Raw genomic sequence first — 18,379 nt, 5'->3', positions numbered from 1 at the left:
TTTTATATTAAAATAAGTGATTAAAGGGACATATTTATCTGCATTTTAAAAAACATGAAAAGGAGTTCATTTCAAGCAATCTAAAGTTAGTTTGACAATGATTATAGACACCTAAAAAAACAACATATAGACTGTGAAAATATGCATCCAATATATGATGGTCATTTGCATGGTTTTGGCACACACAACTATTAGACTGGGATATTACAGTTATATTTCTAGTGTTTCCTACTCTGAGAGTTTTTACATTAGTATATAAATACATGTAAAGAGACAATGTATTCTATCAATTTCTACTTAAACTAACATTTATTCACTTACTTAAGATTGAATATGGAGTTCCTTAATTAAATTCTCTTGTACATGCATAATTGCATAATTCAAGGTTTTGCCTTCCCCTTCCCAAATTGCATTGGTTACTGATGTCAAGCTGGGGGGGGGGGGGGGGGGGTGTGAATAAGTTCCTTATGTGAAAATGTTCTAAGAAGAATTAGTCTAATTCTTAGGAAAAGCAGAAGTCTACTAAAATATAGATGAGCTCTATACACTCTTACTATGGAATTGGTTGTGAGAATATTGCTGTGTCTGATTGTGTGGCATTACTTTCCTGTGGTCCTAGTTAGCACATACATTACAAGGGCAATTTTTAAAATGTATTTATCCAAGTAAAAGAACCTGACTGAAAATTTCCCTTTAATGCAGTTAAAAGTACACACAAGTTCCACAATGTACATAAGTTTAGCCATAGAAAAATAAAAGAGGCACTCATGTGAGCATGTTTAGGTCAGGGAATAAAACAGCATGCATGGATTCATTTTTCAAACGTACTTTCTAGAATGTCCATACCCCCTCTCCTGCCCTCAATATACACAAACAAGCAGTTAAGCCCGTTAAAATGGGCGAGATTCCATTAATCAGATTGGCAGGTCGGTCAGAGCCGCTCTATTCTCCACAACTTCTTACCCTTCCCACTTACTCACTGATATCCTCTTCCCTTTTCCTTCCATCCCCTCTCATCTTCCCCTCTCACCTCATCCACAACCCCTACCCTGTTCCTCAGCCCTCCTCCACTCCATTTTTCTCTTCTCCAGAACGTCTTACCCTTCCCACTTATGCACTCATATCCTCTTACCTTTTCCTTCCATCCCCTCTCATCTTCTCTTTCCTTCCCCTCTCACCTCATCCACAACCCCTTCCCTCTCCCTCAGCCCTCTTTCACTCCCTCTTTCTCTTCTCCACAACTTACCCTTCCCACTTATGCACTTGTATCCTCTTCCTTCCATCCCCTCATCTCCCCGTTCCTTACCCTCTCACCTCATCCTCAACCCCTTCCCTCTCCCTCAGCCTTCTTCCACTCCCTCTTGATCTCTTCTACAGGGCCAGCTGTTGTCCCTCTCTCCGTACCTCCCTCCCTGTGTACTGTGGCTTCTTACTGCTGTCCCTTTGCATGCTGGTCCTCCCTAACCCATTCTCTGGTGGTGGCGGAGGGACGGGCTCAGGCTGTTGTCAGCCCAACTTTTCACTGCTGTCCCTCCCCCCTTCCCAGCTCCCTCCCCCCCTTCCCCGGCTTCGGAGGGAAGGGCTCAAGTTTTCGGCCCGTTTTCACTGCTGTCCCTCCCTCCCCCCTTCCCCGGCAACGGACGGACGGGCTCCAGTTGTCGGCCCGACGTGCTCTCCGGGGGTCCCTCTCACGCGCTCGCCTCACCACCGGGCTCGTTGCTGGCCCATCCGACGCTCGGATACCACCCGCCGCTGCTCCTCCCCGCTGCAAAACGCCGCGTCTGCTGTTGCTCCTCCCTACCGCAAAACACCGTGTCCGCCGCTGCTCCTCCCCCCCCCCCCCCCCCGGCTGTGACTGGCGTGCTCTGTCGCCCACGCATGCTTGGCATGTCGGGCAGATCTCTGCTCCACGCATGCGCAGTAGAGCTGCTCTTTACTGGGCATTTGCGGGCCATCGGTCAGAATCCATTTATAAGGTAGATAGCAAAATACAAATAATGTGGATGCTTTTAGTGTACCAACTTTTCATTTGTTAACTTTCAAAGAGAAACAATCCAGGTAATTTTTTTTTTTTAAATCTGTGTAAACATATATATAACCCACCAAGGGGGTCATTTATCAAAATGCGCTAAGGCGTTTTTGCATGCGAAAAGCCCCGTTAACGCACGCGATAGCACCATATCATATGATGCGATGCAAATCTGAAAAAGAGGAGGAGACAGGGGTGGGCTGGGTTTGCCAGTCTGTGAAGTGCTATTGCACAGACTTAATGCTGATTTTAACTACACCATTTTCAGTAGCATTAAGCTATGTGATAGCTTGTGTTATGGGGTGGTAAGGTGTTAGAGCATTTTGTGATGTCTCCTGAAAGGCCTGTTTTAGTAAGTTTGAAGCTCCCAGAGCAACAGCCTGGGGGGGGGGGGGGGGAGAGAGAGAGAGAGAACCTAGCCTCTCTCTCTCTCTCTCTCTCCCTCCCATTAAACATGGTCCCCCAGTGGTTGTATGCAGGAAATACAACAGGTCTGGCACTTATCACAAAGTATAAAAACATTATCACATTTTGCGCTAACTTAGCTCTTCACATAGGTAATTAGTGCAAAGATGAAATTTTGTACTATGTTATCTCACCTTAGCTTGATGGTACCCTGTTATAGAGTCCATCAAGCTAGGATGAGAAAACAAAGTAGTAATTTCATCTTTTTGAGACTTTCCTCACTCCAAATGACATCAAATCTTCATCAAGGTGTAGTGTGCTGTTCGTATGTCTCACTCTGCATGCAAAACTGGCCCCTAAAACCTAAACCACAACCAACACCTCACCTTGACCTATTATGTGGTCCTCCTATAGAGATATAAATAGGTGCACACAGGGCGGCCCTCCCCAGAGGCTTGCTCTCTCCTCCCCAGCGCAAGATGCGAAAAATAGGGATTATCACAAGGCGCACTAAGTTTACCGTACCATGCGATACTACCGATGCAAAGCAGTAAGTTACCATGTACTGCAGTAATTGTAAAATTTCCATAAACATGCCCCTTTTTCTTAATGTGGGAGATATAAATGTGTTATTAATACTTTTTGATGAATCTAGAGGTAAGTGAGTTATTTGAAAATTACCCCTACCTGAAGAGAATGGGAGAACTATTTTAACACCTAGACTAGTTTTTCCCAACCAGTGGTACACTGGTGTGCCTCAAATCTCAACAGGTGTACCACAGAAATGTCACGATTGCCTGATGTTCATATCCAGACCAGCTTTTGGGCTCTGCTATCAGGACCTCACAGCAATAAGAGAGACCAGTGGTAGCTCTTAAATTTGTAGAAATTCCTTTCTGAGAACATATGTAAGTATGCATGCCTCTTCTTCCTAGCTACATCATAAGTCTTGGAGTGTGGTAATTAATGGGCAATATGCAGGGCATGGACTGACATGCCCCATTTTGTGCAGCACATACATTACACACAGCATCTCTTCATATTCCTCATCTTTGAGTTCTTCAAGCCTCTATCCTGTCCCTAGGTTGAGTGAAATGGAGAGAGCATGAACTTAGAAGTGGATATAACTCACTTTGAGTGTTGAGATTGTAGTAGTAAAGGAGTTCTGACAGCCATATGCGGCAGTCAAGGTAACTAACTGAGCCAGACGCCTGTTTCACACTTAACTTTTCCCTTCTCATGCACTTATATAAAGAAGGAGCTGGTCCATAGTGATGGGTTCATATGTATCTCTACTAGGGATGTTCAGCCAGAAAGTATTTGTTGCATTCGGGATACGTATTTGTCGGGGCCCAGATATGTTGCATTCGTTCAATGGTGCCCCGATACATTGATACGTGCATTCGTTTTCTGGTTCCCATTAAAGTCAATGGGGGAAATATTTGCAGCCTATTTTTGGCTGCAGAACTGGGGTTTTATTATCAATTTTGATTAAACTTCTGGGGAGCAATCATCAGAACATCAAAACAGCTCCAAGGTATTTAGACTGTGGCAAAGTGGCACCAAAGTGGCATGAATAGCCTAAGGTACTTTAAAGGGGCAAAGGGGTACCAGTAGTGGCAAGAAGAGTGCTTTAATAGAGGCACAAAGCAGCAGCGAGAGTGTCAAAAACACACCACAGCTTAAAAAGAGAGCACCGATAACAGATGCATGAACCATCGAAGGCAGCACGACAGGCAAAGCGGCAAGACAAGTGGCATCGACATCCTACAGCACAATGAAGGAGGAACATAGCAAGCAGAAAGACTAGCCCCAACACATTGAGCAACCATGATAGTGGCCAGAACACCACAAGGAGTTGAGTGAGTCATCTGGTGTATGGCAGCAAGGCACAGAGGCAGAGGGTAGATACAGGCTGGTTACACCCGGGGAGAGTTCTCTTTCCTTTGTGCAGGAAAGGGCTCCCTAGAATGGGTTCACCCCTAGAGTGGGGTGTTTCCGTTGGCGCCAACTGAGCTCTCGCTGGCCTTTTAAAATCTAGTAGAGTTAGCAGATATACAAAAGAGAATTTTTAAGGCCGAGGCAGAGGAGGTTACCATGTAAACAGCGGTTCAACATGGGTTAGAGGGTAGATACAGACTGGCTACACCCGGTAGTGTTCCCTTTCCTTTAAGCCGGGAAGGGCTCCCCGGAATGGGTTGGCTTCTAGAGTGGAGCACGAGCACGAGGTGGTAAGAGATAGGCTGCAACAACGGGGAGAGTTCCCATTCCTTTGAGCAGGAAAGAGCTCCCAGGAATGGGTTGGCCCATAGAGTGTATAATGGTACAAAGTGTTAGGATTTAAGCATTTGCAAACAGATCATGACTTCATAAACAAGAAGGAGGAAGTTCTCTTCTATGCCCTGAAACTAAAGAAAACTGTTTGTTTTATTTAAGGGTCCATGCTGTGAAGGATTACTAGTTTGAATTGCCAGAGACTGAGATTTCTCTTTGCAATGAGGTTTCAACCGTTAGGACTGGACATAAGGCCTGGATGAACAGGCACAGCAATCAAGGACAGAGGTGAATCCCACCTAGGGACATAAGGCCTGGACGGACAGGCATAGCAACTGAGGACAGAGTCAATCCCCCCTAGGGACATAAGGCCTGGATCGACAGGCAAAACAATCAAGGTCAAACCCTTGTAGGGACATAAGGCCTGGATGGACAGGCACAGCAATCGAGGACAGACTCAATCCCACCTAGGGACATAAGGCCTGGATGGACAGGCACAGTAATACATGACAGAGTCAATCCCACCTAGGGACATAAGGCCTGGACGAACAGGCACAGCAGTCGAGGATAGAGGTCAAACCCATGTAGGGACATAAGGCCTGGACAGACTGGCACAGCAGTCGAGGACAGAGGTCAAGCCCACGTAGGGACATAAGGCCTGGACGGACAGGCACAACATTCAATGACAGAGAAAATCCCACCTAAGGACATAAGGCCTGGATGGAAAGGCACAGCAGTTGAGGACAGAGGTCAAGCCCACGTAGGGACATAAGGCCTGGATGAACAGGCAAAGCAATCGAGCTTAAACCCTTGTAGGGACATAAGGCCTGGACGGACAGGCACAGTAATCAAGGAGAGAGACAATCCCACCTAGGGACATAAGACCTGGATGGACAGGCACAGCAATCGAGGACAGAGTCAAACCCACCTAGGGACATAAGGCCTGGATGGACAGGCACAGACGTTGAGGACAGAGTCAATCCCACCTAGGGACATAAGGCCTGGATGGACAGGTACAGCAGTCGAGGAGAGAGGTCAAGCCCAAGTAGGGACATAAGGCCTGGACGAACAGGCAAAGAAAACGAGGTCAAACCTTTGTAGGGACATAAGGCCTATAAGGACAGGCAGAGCAATCGAGGATAGAGTCAATTCCACCTATGGACATAAGGCCTAGACGGACAGGCACAGCAGTCAAGGGCAGAGATCAAGCCCACGTAGGGACATAAGGCCTGGATGAACAGGCAAAGCAATTGAGGTCAAAGCCTTGTAGGGACTTAAGGCCTGGACAGACAGGCACAGCAATCGAGGATGGAGTCAATCCCACCTAGGGCCATAAGGCCTGGATGAACAGGCACAGCATTCGAGGACAGAGGTGAATCCCACCTAGGGACGTAAGGTCTGGATGGACAGGCACAGCAATACAGGACAGAGTCAATCCCACCTAGGGACATAAGGCCTGGATGGACAGGCACAGCAGTCGGGGACAGAGGTCAAGCCCATGTAGGGACATAAGGCCTGGACGAACAGGCAAAGCAATCGAGGTCAAACCCTTGTAGGGACATAAGGCCTGTAAGGACATGCACAGCAATTGAGGACAGAGTCAATCCCACCTAGGGACATAAGGCCTGGACAGATAAGCACAGCAGTAGAGGACAGAGGTCAAGCCCACATAGGGACATAAGGCCTGGATGAACAGGCAAAGCAATCGAGGTTAAACACTTGTAAGGTTATAAGGCCTGGACGGACAGGCACAGCAATCGAGGACAGAGTCAATCCCACCTAGGGACATAAGGCCTGGACAAACAGGCCAAACAATCGAGGTCAAACCCTTGTAGCGGACATAAGGCCTGGATGGACAGGCACAGCAGTCGAGGACAGAGTCAATCCCACCTAGGCACATAAGGCCTGGATGGACAGGCACAGCAGTCGAGGACAGAGGACAAGCCTACGTAGGGACATAAGGCCTTGACGAACAGGCAAAGCAATCAAGGTCAAACCCTTGTAGGGACATAAGGCCTGGACAGACAGGCACAGAAATTGAGGACAATGTCAGTCCCACCTAGGGACATAAGGCCTGGATGGACAGGCACAGCAGTCGAGGACAGAGGTCAAGCCCACGTAGGGACATAAGGCCTGGACGAACAGGCAAAGCAATCGAAGTGAAACCCTTGTAGGGACATAAGGCCTGGACGGACAGGCACAGCAATCGAGGATAGAGTCAATCCCACCTAGGGACATACGGCCTGGATGAACAGGCAAAGCAATCGAGGTCAAACCCTTGTAAGCACATAAGGGCTGGATGGACAGGCACAGCAATCGAGGAGAAAGCCAATCCCACCTAGCGACATAAGGCTTGGACGGACAAACACAGCAGTCGAGGACAGAGGTCAAGCCCACCTAGGGACATAAGGCCTGGACAGACAGGCACAGCAATCGAGGACAGAGTCAATCCCACCTAGTGACATAAGGCCTGGATGGACAGGCACAGCAGCCGAAAACAGAGGTGAATCCCACATAGGGACATAAGGCCTGGATGGACAGGCACAGCAATACAGGACAGAGTCGATCCCACCTAGGGACATAAGGCCTGGACGGACAGACACAGCAGTAAAGGACAGAGGTCAAGCCCACGAAGGGACATAAGGCCTAGACGGACAGGCACAGCATTCGAGGACAGAGGTCAATCCCACCTAGGGACATAAGGCCTGGATAGACAGGCACAGCAATACCGGACAGAGTCAATCCCACCTAGGGACATAAGGCCTGGATGGACAGGCACAGCAGTTGAGGACAGAGGTCAAGCCCTTGTAGGGACATAAGACCTGGACAGTGGACGGACAGGCACAGCGTTTTAGGTCAGGCCCTTTTAGGTACTTATGGCCTGGACAGTGGATGGTCATGCACAGCGTTTCAGGTCAGGTACATGTGCTGCAGTGTTTATATTATCTGGAGCACAGGAGGCAGTTGCAACTGCTGCTGCAAGGCTTTCAATTGCCTTTACTCATCTTGCCATTCACAGTGAAAATTTGGAAACCCAAGCAAAGGCAGGTTTACTTTCAAAAACACTAGCATTTCCATCAACTCTGGTGCCAGCCTTGAGCGGTGAGGGCTCATGATATCCCCTGTCATTGAAAAGACACGTTCACTGGGCACACTGGTTGGTGGACATGACAGATATCACTGAGCCACTTTTTCTAGATGTGGCAAGAACGTGGACGTGTGCCCAATATGCCAGAAGATCTGTCTGCATGTTCTCTGTCGGCTCTGAGAGATACTGTGTCACTGAAAGCTGTGCTGGTGTCTCCTTTGCTTGGGTGGGCTGAGATTCACTCATGCCAGCTGCTTTCTCTCTAGCCCGTTGCACAACAGATGAATCTTTATGGGCAACATGCCTTTGGCCTTCTGAAGTGGAGGAGGAGGTACTATCTGTCGCTGACACAGTGCTTTTCCTGCTTGGGCTAGCAGCACAACTCTCTGAAGTGCCCGCTGTTTCTACTTCTGCCTCATGCCTAATCTGTCTCTGCCTATGGCGCTCCTGTTCTCGGACTTTTGCTAATAGCAGGTCCTTCACCAATAAGAGACAATCATACTGTAGGGCGAGTTTCCCTTTCACACTGGGATCACAGACTGTGGCGAGCATGTATGTGTTCTGTTCTGTTAAAGGCCTTAATCTCTCTTCTACCTGCTGCTGCAAAACGTCCAGATAATGCAGCACCTCAATTGTCATTCTCTCTTCCTGTTTAAAGGCCTCCAAATGTTCATTCAGCCAAGGTGGCACTTCTGGAACTCAGCTCCTCCATGACATCCTTGAAGGGCTGCAGGATTTTTACCAGCTGATTTATGATTAACCAATCATGATGCCCTAGGGGATTCTGCACACCTATGTCCATTGTACCTGAAAATTCATGAAGGGGTGTCTGCAGCTCCACTAACCTATCGAGCATCATAGTGGAATTCCACCGGGTGGCAAGTCTTGATTGAGACGCTTGTGAGGCATCTCCAAATCAGTCTGCTTTTGTCGGAGAACCTGCCCCGCCTTCACACTTATGTGGAAGTGTGCTGCTATGTTCCTGTACTTCTGTATTAACCTATGCAGGTATTCATTATCTTTGTCATTGGAATCCAACCCCAGAGCTGACTTCACTACCAGGTGCAGAGTGTGTGCAAAATATCGGATGTTCTTAAAGTGCCCATCGTTTATTGCCTTAACCATGTTTGCACCACTGTCTGTGACAAAGAACCCTGCCTGAGGATTCCTGTCTCACTGGTGTAGTTGCCAGCCTTCCAACATCTGTCTAATGCATGCTAGAATATTGGCTGTGGTATGGGCCTGGTCCGTCAGGTGGGTATGCAGTAAAGCCCACTTCCACCCTGATACTTGTTCAGTAATAGTGCTGCTGCCTGCCCCTGCCCCTGCCTCAGCCAGGTCCCACCAGTGTGCTGTCAGGGAGAGGTAAGAGTGTGGAGCATTCATGGTGGTCCAGATATCGCGGGTGAAATGCACTCTCCTCTCTGCCTTAGCTAGCAATGCTTGCATGCGACTGTGACACTGCTTGTTCAGGCTGGGAATGACATTTCTGCTAAATGTGGTTCTGGAGGGGACTTTGTAATTTGGAACTACGAGCTTCAGAACACGCTTGAAACCCACATTCTCCACTAACTGCAAGGGCTGGTCATCAAGGGCAATCATTTCCCCAATGCTCCTGGTTACAACTTCTGAGGCTGCCTGCCTCCTACCCCAGGATAGCGTTACCGCACTCCACCCAATTTCCTCCATGGTGGGTTGTTGCTTCTGCCACATGTCAGGGAGTTTCTGGCCTGCTACCTGACTCTGTTGCTTTTGAACCACTTTACGCTGCTTGGAAGGGGTCCCCTGACTAGTACTGCCACCATCCCCAGATGTCAGTACTCTTGTTGGGTGTTGCTTCTTCATATGATGTGTCATGCCAAAATTAGATAGATGTCCCATTTGCTTGCCTCTGCTAATATCCCTGCCACATTAATTACACCGAGCAAAACGTGGGTCATCCTTCACTTTAAAGTGGCTCCAGATCGCAGATGTCTTTCATGATCCTCCATTCTCTAAAGCCTTGGGAGTGGATGCTGGCACTGGAGCTGAAGTAGTGGGTGCACCCTGAGAAGCAATGACAGGGGCCTCAGTCACCCTCTATGCCTGCGCTGAGTGCTCTTCCTCCTCCTCATCATCAGTTTCATCTCTCCCCTGCTGCACTGAAGTGGAGGCTAATACAGGATTAACTGATCCTCCTAAAGCTTTGTCAGCTATTACTTCTTCCGTTTCTGATGAGAATCCCACACAAGATGATTCTTCTTCTGAATCAGAAGCAAACAGTGACTGCGCTACATTGTCAACGCTAAGTGTTAGTCGAGACTTCTGTACCCCTGCTACTTTTGGGTGGCGATGGCGATGCCTCATGGTCAGATTTCATTTTTTTCTGGATGGAACTGCCTGCCCCTCCAAAGAGTTTAGATTGTGACAGGTCCCTTTTTAACTTTAATGGTGGAGTGGCACTAGTGCCTTTTGAAGTGCCTCCTCTGTCAGTCCCAATCACTCGATTACATCTAGCTTTCCCTGACATTATGGATTTAATGTCACTGCCTAGTGCCTACTGGCTGCCCACTTTCACAGTGCCTTGCTATGCACTAATGTAACGTGTGTGGTGTGCACACACACACAGCTTGCTTGTAAGCACAAAAGAGGCAGACTGGGGATTTCATTGCACTGACTGTCCCAATAATAAAGTTCAGTCTGTAAACTACTCACTGCCCACTGTCACAGTGCCTTGCTATGCACTAATGTAATGTGTGTGGTGTGCACATACACGCAGCTTACTTGTATTTATTTATTTATTTATTTATTTAACGTTTCTTTTATACCGATGACCGTTCGCACATCGCATCGGTTTACAGTGAACACAAAACCATTGGGCGGGGCCCTTACATAAAACAGATAATATACTGAACTAGGAAACATATAATTGAAATTAGGGGGGAGCCCTTACATCAAAACTATTTACATCAAAACTATATACAGAATGTATATAGTATGCATAAGTTATATTCGTTGGGAGTTGTATATAGTATGCACAAAAGAGGCAGACTGGGGGTTTCACTGCACAGACTGTCCCAATAATAAAGTTCAGTCTGTTAAACTACCCACTGCCCACTGTCACAGTGCCTTGCTATGCACTAATGTAACATATGTGGTGTGCACAAAATTGAATATATCTCTCCCAGCCACAACACCCAAATGGTGCTTGCTTGCAGCCTAGCCCAGAGGGTGAATGAAACAACATGGCACTGCTAGCAGCTTCTCTCCCTGGCACAGAGAGACCGTCTCAGATCACCTAAATAAACTGCTTAAAAAACAAACAGGGCTAGCTGGCACAGGCACTGCAGCCAAATAAAGAATAAATAGCTTTTTTTCCCTACTAACTAGCCTAGCTAGCAATTCAATAGAGATTTCTGAACTCAGACTAGCTCTGAGTGCAGCCTGCTTCCACAGAGACCACCTCCCCACACCACCCCTGCAAAGAAAGTGTGTGGCTCGCTGCGTGCTTAAGTATATATAGTGCTGGGTCATCAGGAAAATCATCACTGAGCACTGAATGACAGCACGATTGGCTGCATTCAGTGCATTTCACAAAATGTTATCGCTGATACGCTGCATTCTGGTATCCGTGCCAACCTGTCTGACCCTTTCCTGTGAGTCACTGATGACTCACAGGAAAGGGCTGGTTTTTGGCTCTGGATAGTGGATACACCGAAATGGCGGCGAAGAAAAGCGCGCACGCACACCGTGCACTGTGCAACAGATGAAATGGATGATAAGTTATATTCGTTGGGAGTTGAGATACGTTTCGCTTCCCCACGAATATAACGAATAGGGACATATACATTGCGGATTGCCAATACATCGAAAACAAATGCACACCCTTAATCTCTACCCCTCTCTTTCTGTTTTAAAATTTGGAAGAGTAACTTACACGGTTTTCAGTGCTTTCCTTTTGGCCATATAATCCTCCATATCTGCACTGCTTGCTCTGTGGAGGTTAGTGTGATTCACAACATTTTTGTTAATGTAGGTGTGCCTTGGCCATGAAAAGGCTGGGAAATACAGACCTAGACTATATTTTTCTTTGAAAGATTCAACAGTCATGAGTCATGACTATCAATTTTTCTAATGTGGTAGGAGAAATAGCACATCACAGCAACATAGTGGTAAATCCCACTGAAGTCAAGGAACAATGAAAGAGCTCAACTGAAAATTGACAATGGGCCAGTATAAAAATCACATTACTTCATGTTTATTTCTTACCATATCTTCATTGGTTTGCTTTACTTTGTATGTTGTCCATGACTTCCCATCATTGCTATATGCAATTTTGTAAGACTTTATATATTCTGGACTTCCAATTCTCTTCGCACCTTGAGTCAAAACTCCAGTGACTCTCATTTTCCTTTGCAAGTTTATCTGGAGTAAGAACACAATATTGTTACTAGCTTGATAGACAAAGTCAAATTTTCAAAATTATAGTCAGAACCAATATACATAAACTTTGGTTTTTTATGCAGAAATCTTGAAGTTGTATGCAAATCAAATATTCACATATGGCATTTCATACATATGATACATTTGTTTGTAATATGCAAACATTATATGCTGAAGTGAGGTGAAGATATGTTTTTAACATAGATGGAATTATGAAAAAATTGTGCACTGATTCTATGTGAATAATCCTGCACCAAGTTTTACAACATTCATTTAGGAAAGGTTTTCTTCCCCTAGTATTTTGCCTGACATTGTTTCCATATAGATTTTTGAGCAACCAATAGTTTACAGATTCAATTTAAAAAAAATTAACTTGTCAGATTAAAGAGATGTTCATGTTTTGAATTCTGAGGTGTTTCTTAGTTCCTATACAGTTTCTGACCATTTGGTTATTATCACCACTGAAAGAAGGATGTTCCAGGCATCCAGTTCCCTGTCGTTAAATAGTACTTTCCTTGCATTTCTGCGGAGGCTCCCTTCACCTTTACATCATGACTCCTTTATCCTTGAATTTTTTTGTTTCTATGGAACATATTTCCTTTGGGTGAATTTTAAAAGTGTTGCTTGTGTTAAAAGGCCCATATACATGAGTATATGGGCTGTGTGTCAGCAATGCATATTTTAGAAGCCACAAATTATGGATGTATATATGCATGTGCAAGTTTTAAAAAAGGAGGTAGAGTTGGGGCAGGTAAGGGGCATTCCGGAGCAGGGCCACAATTTAAGCATGTAAATCCGGTAGCTGTAGTGCACAGTAGGCTGTTAGCCACGCATGTTTACTTCTGCTTTAGGTGAGATGTAAATCAGCAGAAATCTATGTTTAGGCCTAAAATGAATGACTGAAGGGTCTAGAAGGCTGTAGAACCAGAGCAATCTGGATGACTTCGAAATGGATGGGGCAAACTGGTGAATTTATTGTCAAAACTGAGAATGTCCTTCACATGAGCATGTTTGAAAATACGCTTACCTGTACGCATTAAAGCTGACAAAGTCCTATGGAAGATACATGAACTATGTTTTCTTAAGTACCTGCTTAAAATTAGGAGGACACATATATGTGGTAGGCAAATTTTAAATCATACACGCGTAATTATGTGCATGATTTAAAATTTCAGCATATGGGAGCTTGTGTGCTCATTATAAAATCACTATCCCTCTGTACTTGACTGAAACCTATTAGACATTTAAATGTTTGTATTCTCTCTCTCTTTCCTCCAGAAGGTACCATGAGTATTCTATAAGTATCTTCCTTTAATACTAATACTGTACACACTACATCTTTTTAAGAACATTGTTCTGAGCTCTCAGCACTCTTAGAACAATGGAGATTCATGTCTTGGTCTCTTTTTGTGACATGAAATCACATTTATGACAATTTTATAATTTCTTTAGTAAAATTATTTTTGGTTAGCCTTTTCCACATAATTCACACTTTGTATTTTATATCTGACAACATGTTAGGAGCAGTAAGAAAAATACCACAAATATTTTTAGGTTAGCAATATTTGTATGTGTTTATATGGTGTTGGTTGAATCTTTCCAAACATATTGTTTTAATATAAAGCTTCTGATTTTTTAACAATGCAAAGTCTTCTGAATATATTTTGCATAGGAGAGTAAATATAAAAAAAAAGCTCAACATATATTAAGTATGATAATTAAAGTAACATACTGAATGATGTTAAGTACAATCATTTGCACTCATAAGACATATGCATTCAAATCTTATGCATCCACAAATCTGGATTTTCAGTGTGATGGGCCCTATGTTGTTATGTCACCATTAAGACCTGGGTGAACTCTTAGTTTAGTCAGTAAGAGTAATGGTTAGTGTGAGGGGGGAGATTACCATTCAAATTCAGCCCCTCCCTTTGAAGGTTCTGGAATGGTTGTCCCCGTCTATATAGCAGCTCCCTACAGAGACCTTGGGAGGCCATCCTTTTAGGTTTGCTGAGAGTTAGGAAGCAGAGAGTATTGCTAGAGTTGTTTTTCAAGCCCAGTCAGAGGAGCCAGGCAAACTCTGCTTGGTGGTTCTAACCAGGGTTGAGAGGGGTTTCCTTTTCCAGTCCACTCACTGGCTGGTTAAGATTTTCCCTCTTTGTTCATTTTTTGGGTTTTGAGTTTTTAAGTGGTAGGAGCCTCACCAGACAGCTAGGTCTTTCTTGGACTCAGAGCATGGGGAACCCTGTGTCTGGAATGCCCAAACCTGCTCCTGAAGTGGTAGTGACCTGTGCGAGGAGGAACTTCAGTGTTAAATTCAGTTGAGGATAAAAGACTTTGAGTTCAAGATCCAGGAAGAAGTTTTGTCTGCCCTTCCTTCCTGTTTGAAGCAAAGAGAGCTGCTTGCTTCAAGAGGATTCCTCCCATCATGGATCCAGATAGAAGAAATAAAGAGACTGTGTAAGAACTAAAAATATCCTGAGTAAGGGAAATCAAACATCACTATGGACACCCATCTGGTGTTTTTAATACCCTAGAGAGAGTGAAAGAAGATTTACTCTCTGTGCCATAGACTCTTTATCATCTTTATCAGTTTGGAATGGGTTTTTGACCATTCTAGAGACCCTGTCCACCCAAGAGTTCCACTTCACCAAGACTTGGAGAGTAGATGTTTCCCTGGCCCTGATATGAGTGCCCTGCACAGTTAGAGGGAAGGAGACTATAATAAATGAAAACAAGATAATTCTGAGGTGCTGCAGTTTGAGTTATTGTGCCATTCATCACCATTGTTTGAACAGTAAATATTTTAATTTTGGATACTAGCACAGTGACTCCAGAGTATTTATTTCTCACTACCTGAACCTACTATTGGGACGTCCCCATTTCCAAGGGAATACAAAGGAGAAGGAAATATGTAAAAAAGTCACCCATCACATTGGACCCTAGAAGTATATCTTCCCCTACAAAAGATCCCACCCTGGAAGTAATAGCGATTGTGAAAGAGCCATCCAGTGAGGGTTCCATCTCCAAAGAGAAACAAATAGTTTTATGGTCCCCCTGATGCAGTATAGACACACCTGGGTGGAGTTATATCATTATGAAGTTATAATGTGTTGTGATCTATGAAAATTTGTTCTATTTAATACAATCAACAATAGTCTTTTTTCCTTCCTACAAGTTGGGGGCCAAAGGGTCAGAGATAATAATGGTGCTATCCTTCATAACAGAAAAGTTTGGAACGAGAAGTCAGTTTGGTAGGAAATATAATAAGTTGTCTTAGCCATAAGTTAAGTTTAAGGTGGCATTGGACATCCAGGTAGGTTTGTCAGACAAATAAGTCAAGATCTGCAACTAGATTTCAGGTGAAAGTTCCAGTGCAGAGATGTAACTGGGAATCACTGGCATAAAGATGTATTGAATCAGATCATCAAGCAAATGACTATAAAGAAGGCCCAGAATAGTGTCTTGGGGCATATCAACTGATAATGAAATAGTGATAGAGAAGGATAATGGGAGAGATAAGAGGAAAACCAAGATAGAATGGAGTTGCAGAATTCAATCAAGGAAAGAGTATAAATGAAAATTCTGTGAATAATAGTGTCAGAATGAGGATTGAATAGTGACCTGCACAGAGAGAAAGTTATAACCCTTGACAGAAGGCATGTGGGTAACCTTCATGGAGCAGCAGTTATAATCCTTAATAAAAGGCATGGGGATAGCCTGCACAGAGCAGCAGTTATAACCCTAAACAACCTGCTGGCCATATTGGATTGACCATTAGGGTCTTTATCTGCCATCATTGACCATGTTACTATGATCTCTAGCCTTAGCTATGAAGATATCACTAGAATCTTTAGCAAGGGCCATCCCATTGGAATGTAAAGGACAGAATCCAGATTGGAGCAGACTGAGAATGTCTTGGGATTCAAGAAAGTCATGGCAATGGAAGTAGACAGTAGAGATGTGAATCAGAACCGGAATCGGTTCTGATTCCGGGTTTGGGGACTATAGGGAAATTTTTTGCGTGCGGTCCGATCGTTTTTTTTTTTTATCGGCTGCGCCCGAGCTGATAAACAAAAACCCCACCCGACCCTTTAAAACACATCCTTTAGCTTCCCCCCAAAAAAAACTTTTTAAAAGTACCTGGTGGTCCAGTGGGGGTCCCGGGAGTGATCTCCTGCTCTCGGGCCGTCGGCTGCCACTAATCAAAATGGCACTGATGGCCCTTTGCCCTTAGCATGTGACAGGGTATCCATGCCATTGGCCGGCCCCTGTCACATGGTAGGAGCAATGGATGGCCCGCGCTATCCTTCCTCTGCATAGTTCCTCCGCATAGGTCCTATGACTGTGCCATAAGACTGAAACCCAATACTGAACCTCCTAAAGGATGTGTCTTTCCTCTCTCAGCAATTGAGAACAAGGCAATGTCCGAATATATTGAAGAGAACCTTCAGATGGGGTTTATCAGACCATCAAAGTCTCCAGCCGGTGCAGGGTTTTTCTTTGTGGGGAAGAAGGACAGTACTATACGTCTATGTATCGATTACTGAGGTCTGAACGAGATCACGATTAAAGACCGTTACCCCTTGCCTTTAATCTTGGAGCTGTTTGACCGGCTTCAAGGGGCCAAAATATTTTCAAAACTCGACCTGAAAGGGGCCTACAACTTAGTTCACATTCGTAGTGGCGATGAATGGAAAACAGCCTTCAACACTTGAGATGGCCACTTCGAGTACTTAGTGATGCCCTTCGGTCTGTGCAATGCACCTGCCATATTTCAGAACATGATGAACAACATCTTGCAGGATCTGCTGTACAAGAGTGTTGTGGTGTACCTAGATGATATCCTGATTTTCTCCCAGGACCTGCCCACTCACATTGAAGATGTCAAACAAGTACTCCGCTGACTCCGTGAACACCAGCTCTACACCAAAATTTCTAAGTGTGAATTCCACAAAGACTCAGTGCCTTTTCTTTGCTATATTGTGTCTAAAGAAGGCTTCCAGATGGATCCTCACAAACTTGAGAGTATCAAAAATTGGTTCCAACCTACCAGCCTGAAGGCCCTGAGAAGATTCCTGGGGTTCACCAACTATTATAGAAGCTTCATAAAGAACTACTCTTCTTTAACAGTACCCTTGACCACAATGACCCGCAAGGGTGCCAATGCTTCAAAATGGTCTGCGGAGGCCATTTCCGCGTTTGAGAATCTGAAGACTGCCTTCTCCACTGAACCATGCTTGTGACATCCTGACCCCAACAAGCCCTTTATCTTTGAAGCTGATGCTTCAGATGTCAGCGTGGGGGCCATATTGAGCCAGACAGGAGACTCGAAAGCCTTACGTCCCTGTTCCTTCTTCTCTCGACGATTCTCCCTGGCTGAGAAGAACTATGGGATCGGCGATAAAGAGCTCTTGGCAATAAAGCTTGCATTCGAGGAATGGCGGCCTTGGCTCGAAGGCGCTCAACATCAAATAACCGTATTCACGGACCACAAAAATCTAGAGTATCTCCGCCACGCACAACGTCTTAACCACAGACAAGCCAGATGGTCCTTATTTTTTAATCGTTTTGACTTTGTGCTTAAGTATCGCCCCGGAGACAGAAATACCAGAGCAGATGCCTTGTCACGCTCCTTTCTCTCGGAGGATGTGCCCGAAGAACCTCAGCACATAATTGATCCGAAGAAAGTCATCTTGGCGACTACCCATTCTGTGCCCGCTGGTAAGACCATCGTACCAAAACACCTCAGGAAGAAGATGCTCTTTTGGGCACACGATTCCAAGCTGACTGGCCATCCTGGTCAACACCGTACCCTGCTCAAAATACAGAAGTTGTATTTGTGGCCTACGATCAAGAAGGATACCTATTCCTATGTGGCATCCTGTACTAATTGTGCCAAGAACAAGCCTGCTTCTGGTCAACCGTGGAGTCTGCTGCAACCTCTGCCAGTTCCGGAACAGCCCTGGTCACATATCGCTACTGATTTTGTAGTCAATTTACCCCCTTCCAGAGGAATGAACACCATCTGGGTAACAGTTGATCGCTTCAGCAAGATGGCCCACTTCGTAGCGCTTCCTGGCTTACCCTCAGCCTTGGAGCTTGCGAAGCTCTTCATATCGCACATATTTCACCTTCACGGCCTACCTAGTCACATTGTC

At 45.2% G+C, this 18,379-nt stretch overlaps 1 protein-coding gene across 1 annotated transcript in view; it reads right to left on the bottom strand.

Moving 5' to 3' along the window:
- The window catches only part of EDIL3 (EGF like repeats and discoidin domains 3), a 974,710-nt gene that overhangs the window by 309,563 nt on the left and 646,768 nt on the right, over nt 1-18,379 (bottom strand). Inside the window, exon 7 of the mRNA XM_029573785.1 lies at nt 12,045-12,200. Within this exon, the coding sequence (XP_029429645.1) occupies nt 12,045-12,200 (156 nt within the window). The remainder of the gene's footprint in view (nt 1-12,044; nt 12,201-18,379) is intronic.

This window comes from Rhinatrema bivittatum, chromosome 1, assembly GCF_901001135.1.
Source record: "Rhinatrema bivittatum chromosome 1, aRhiBiv1.1, whole genome shotgun sequence".
NCBI lineage: Eukaryota > Metazoa > Chordata > Amphibia > Gymnophiona > Rhinatrematidae > Rhinatrema > Rhinatrema bivittatum.
Note: the sequence above shows the minus strand (reverse complement) of the source record. Positions and strands in the feature narration are given on the sequence as shown.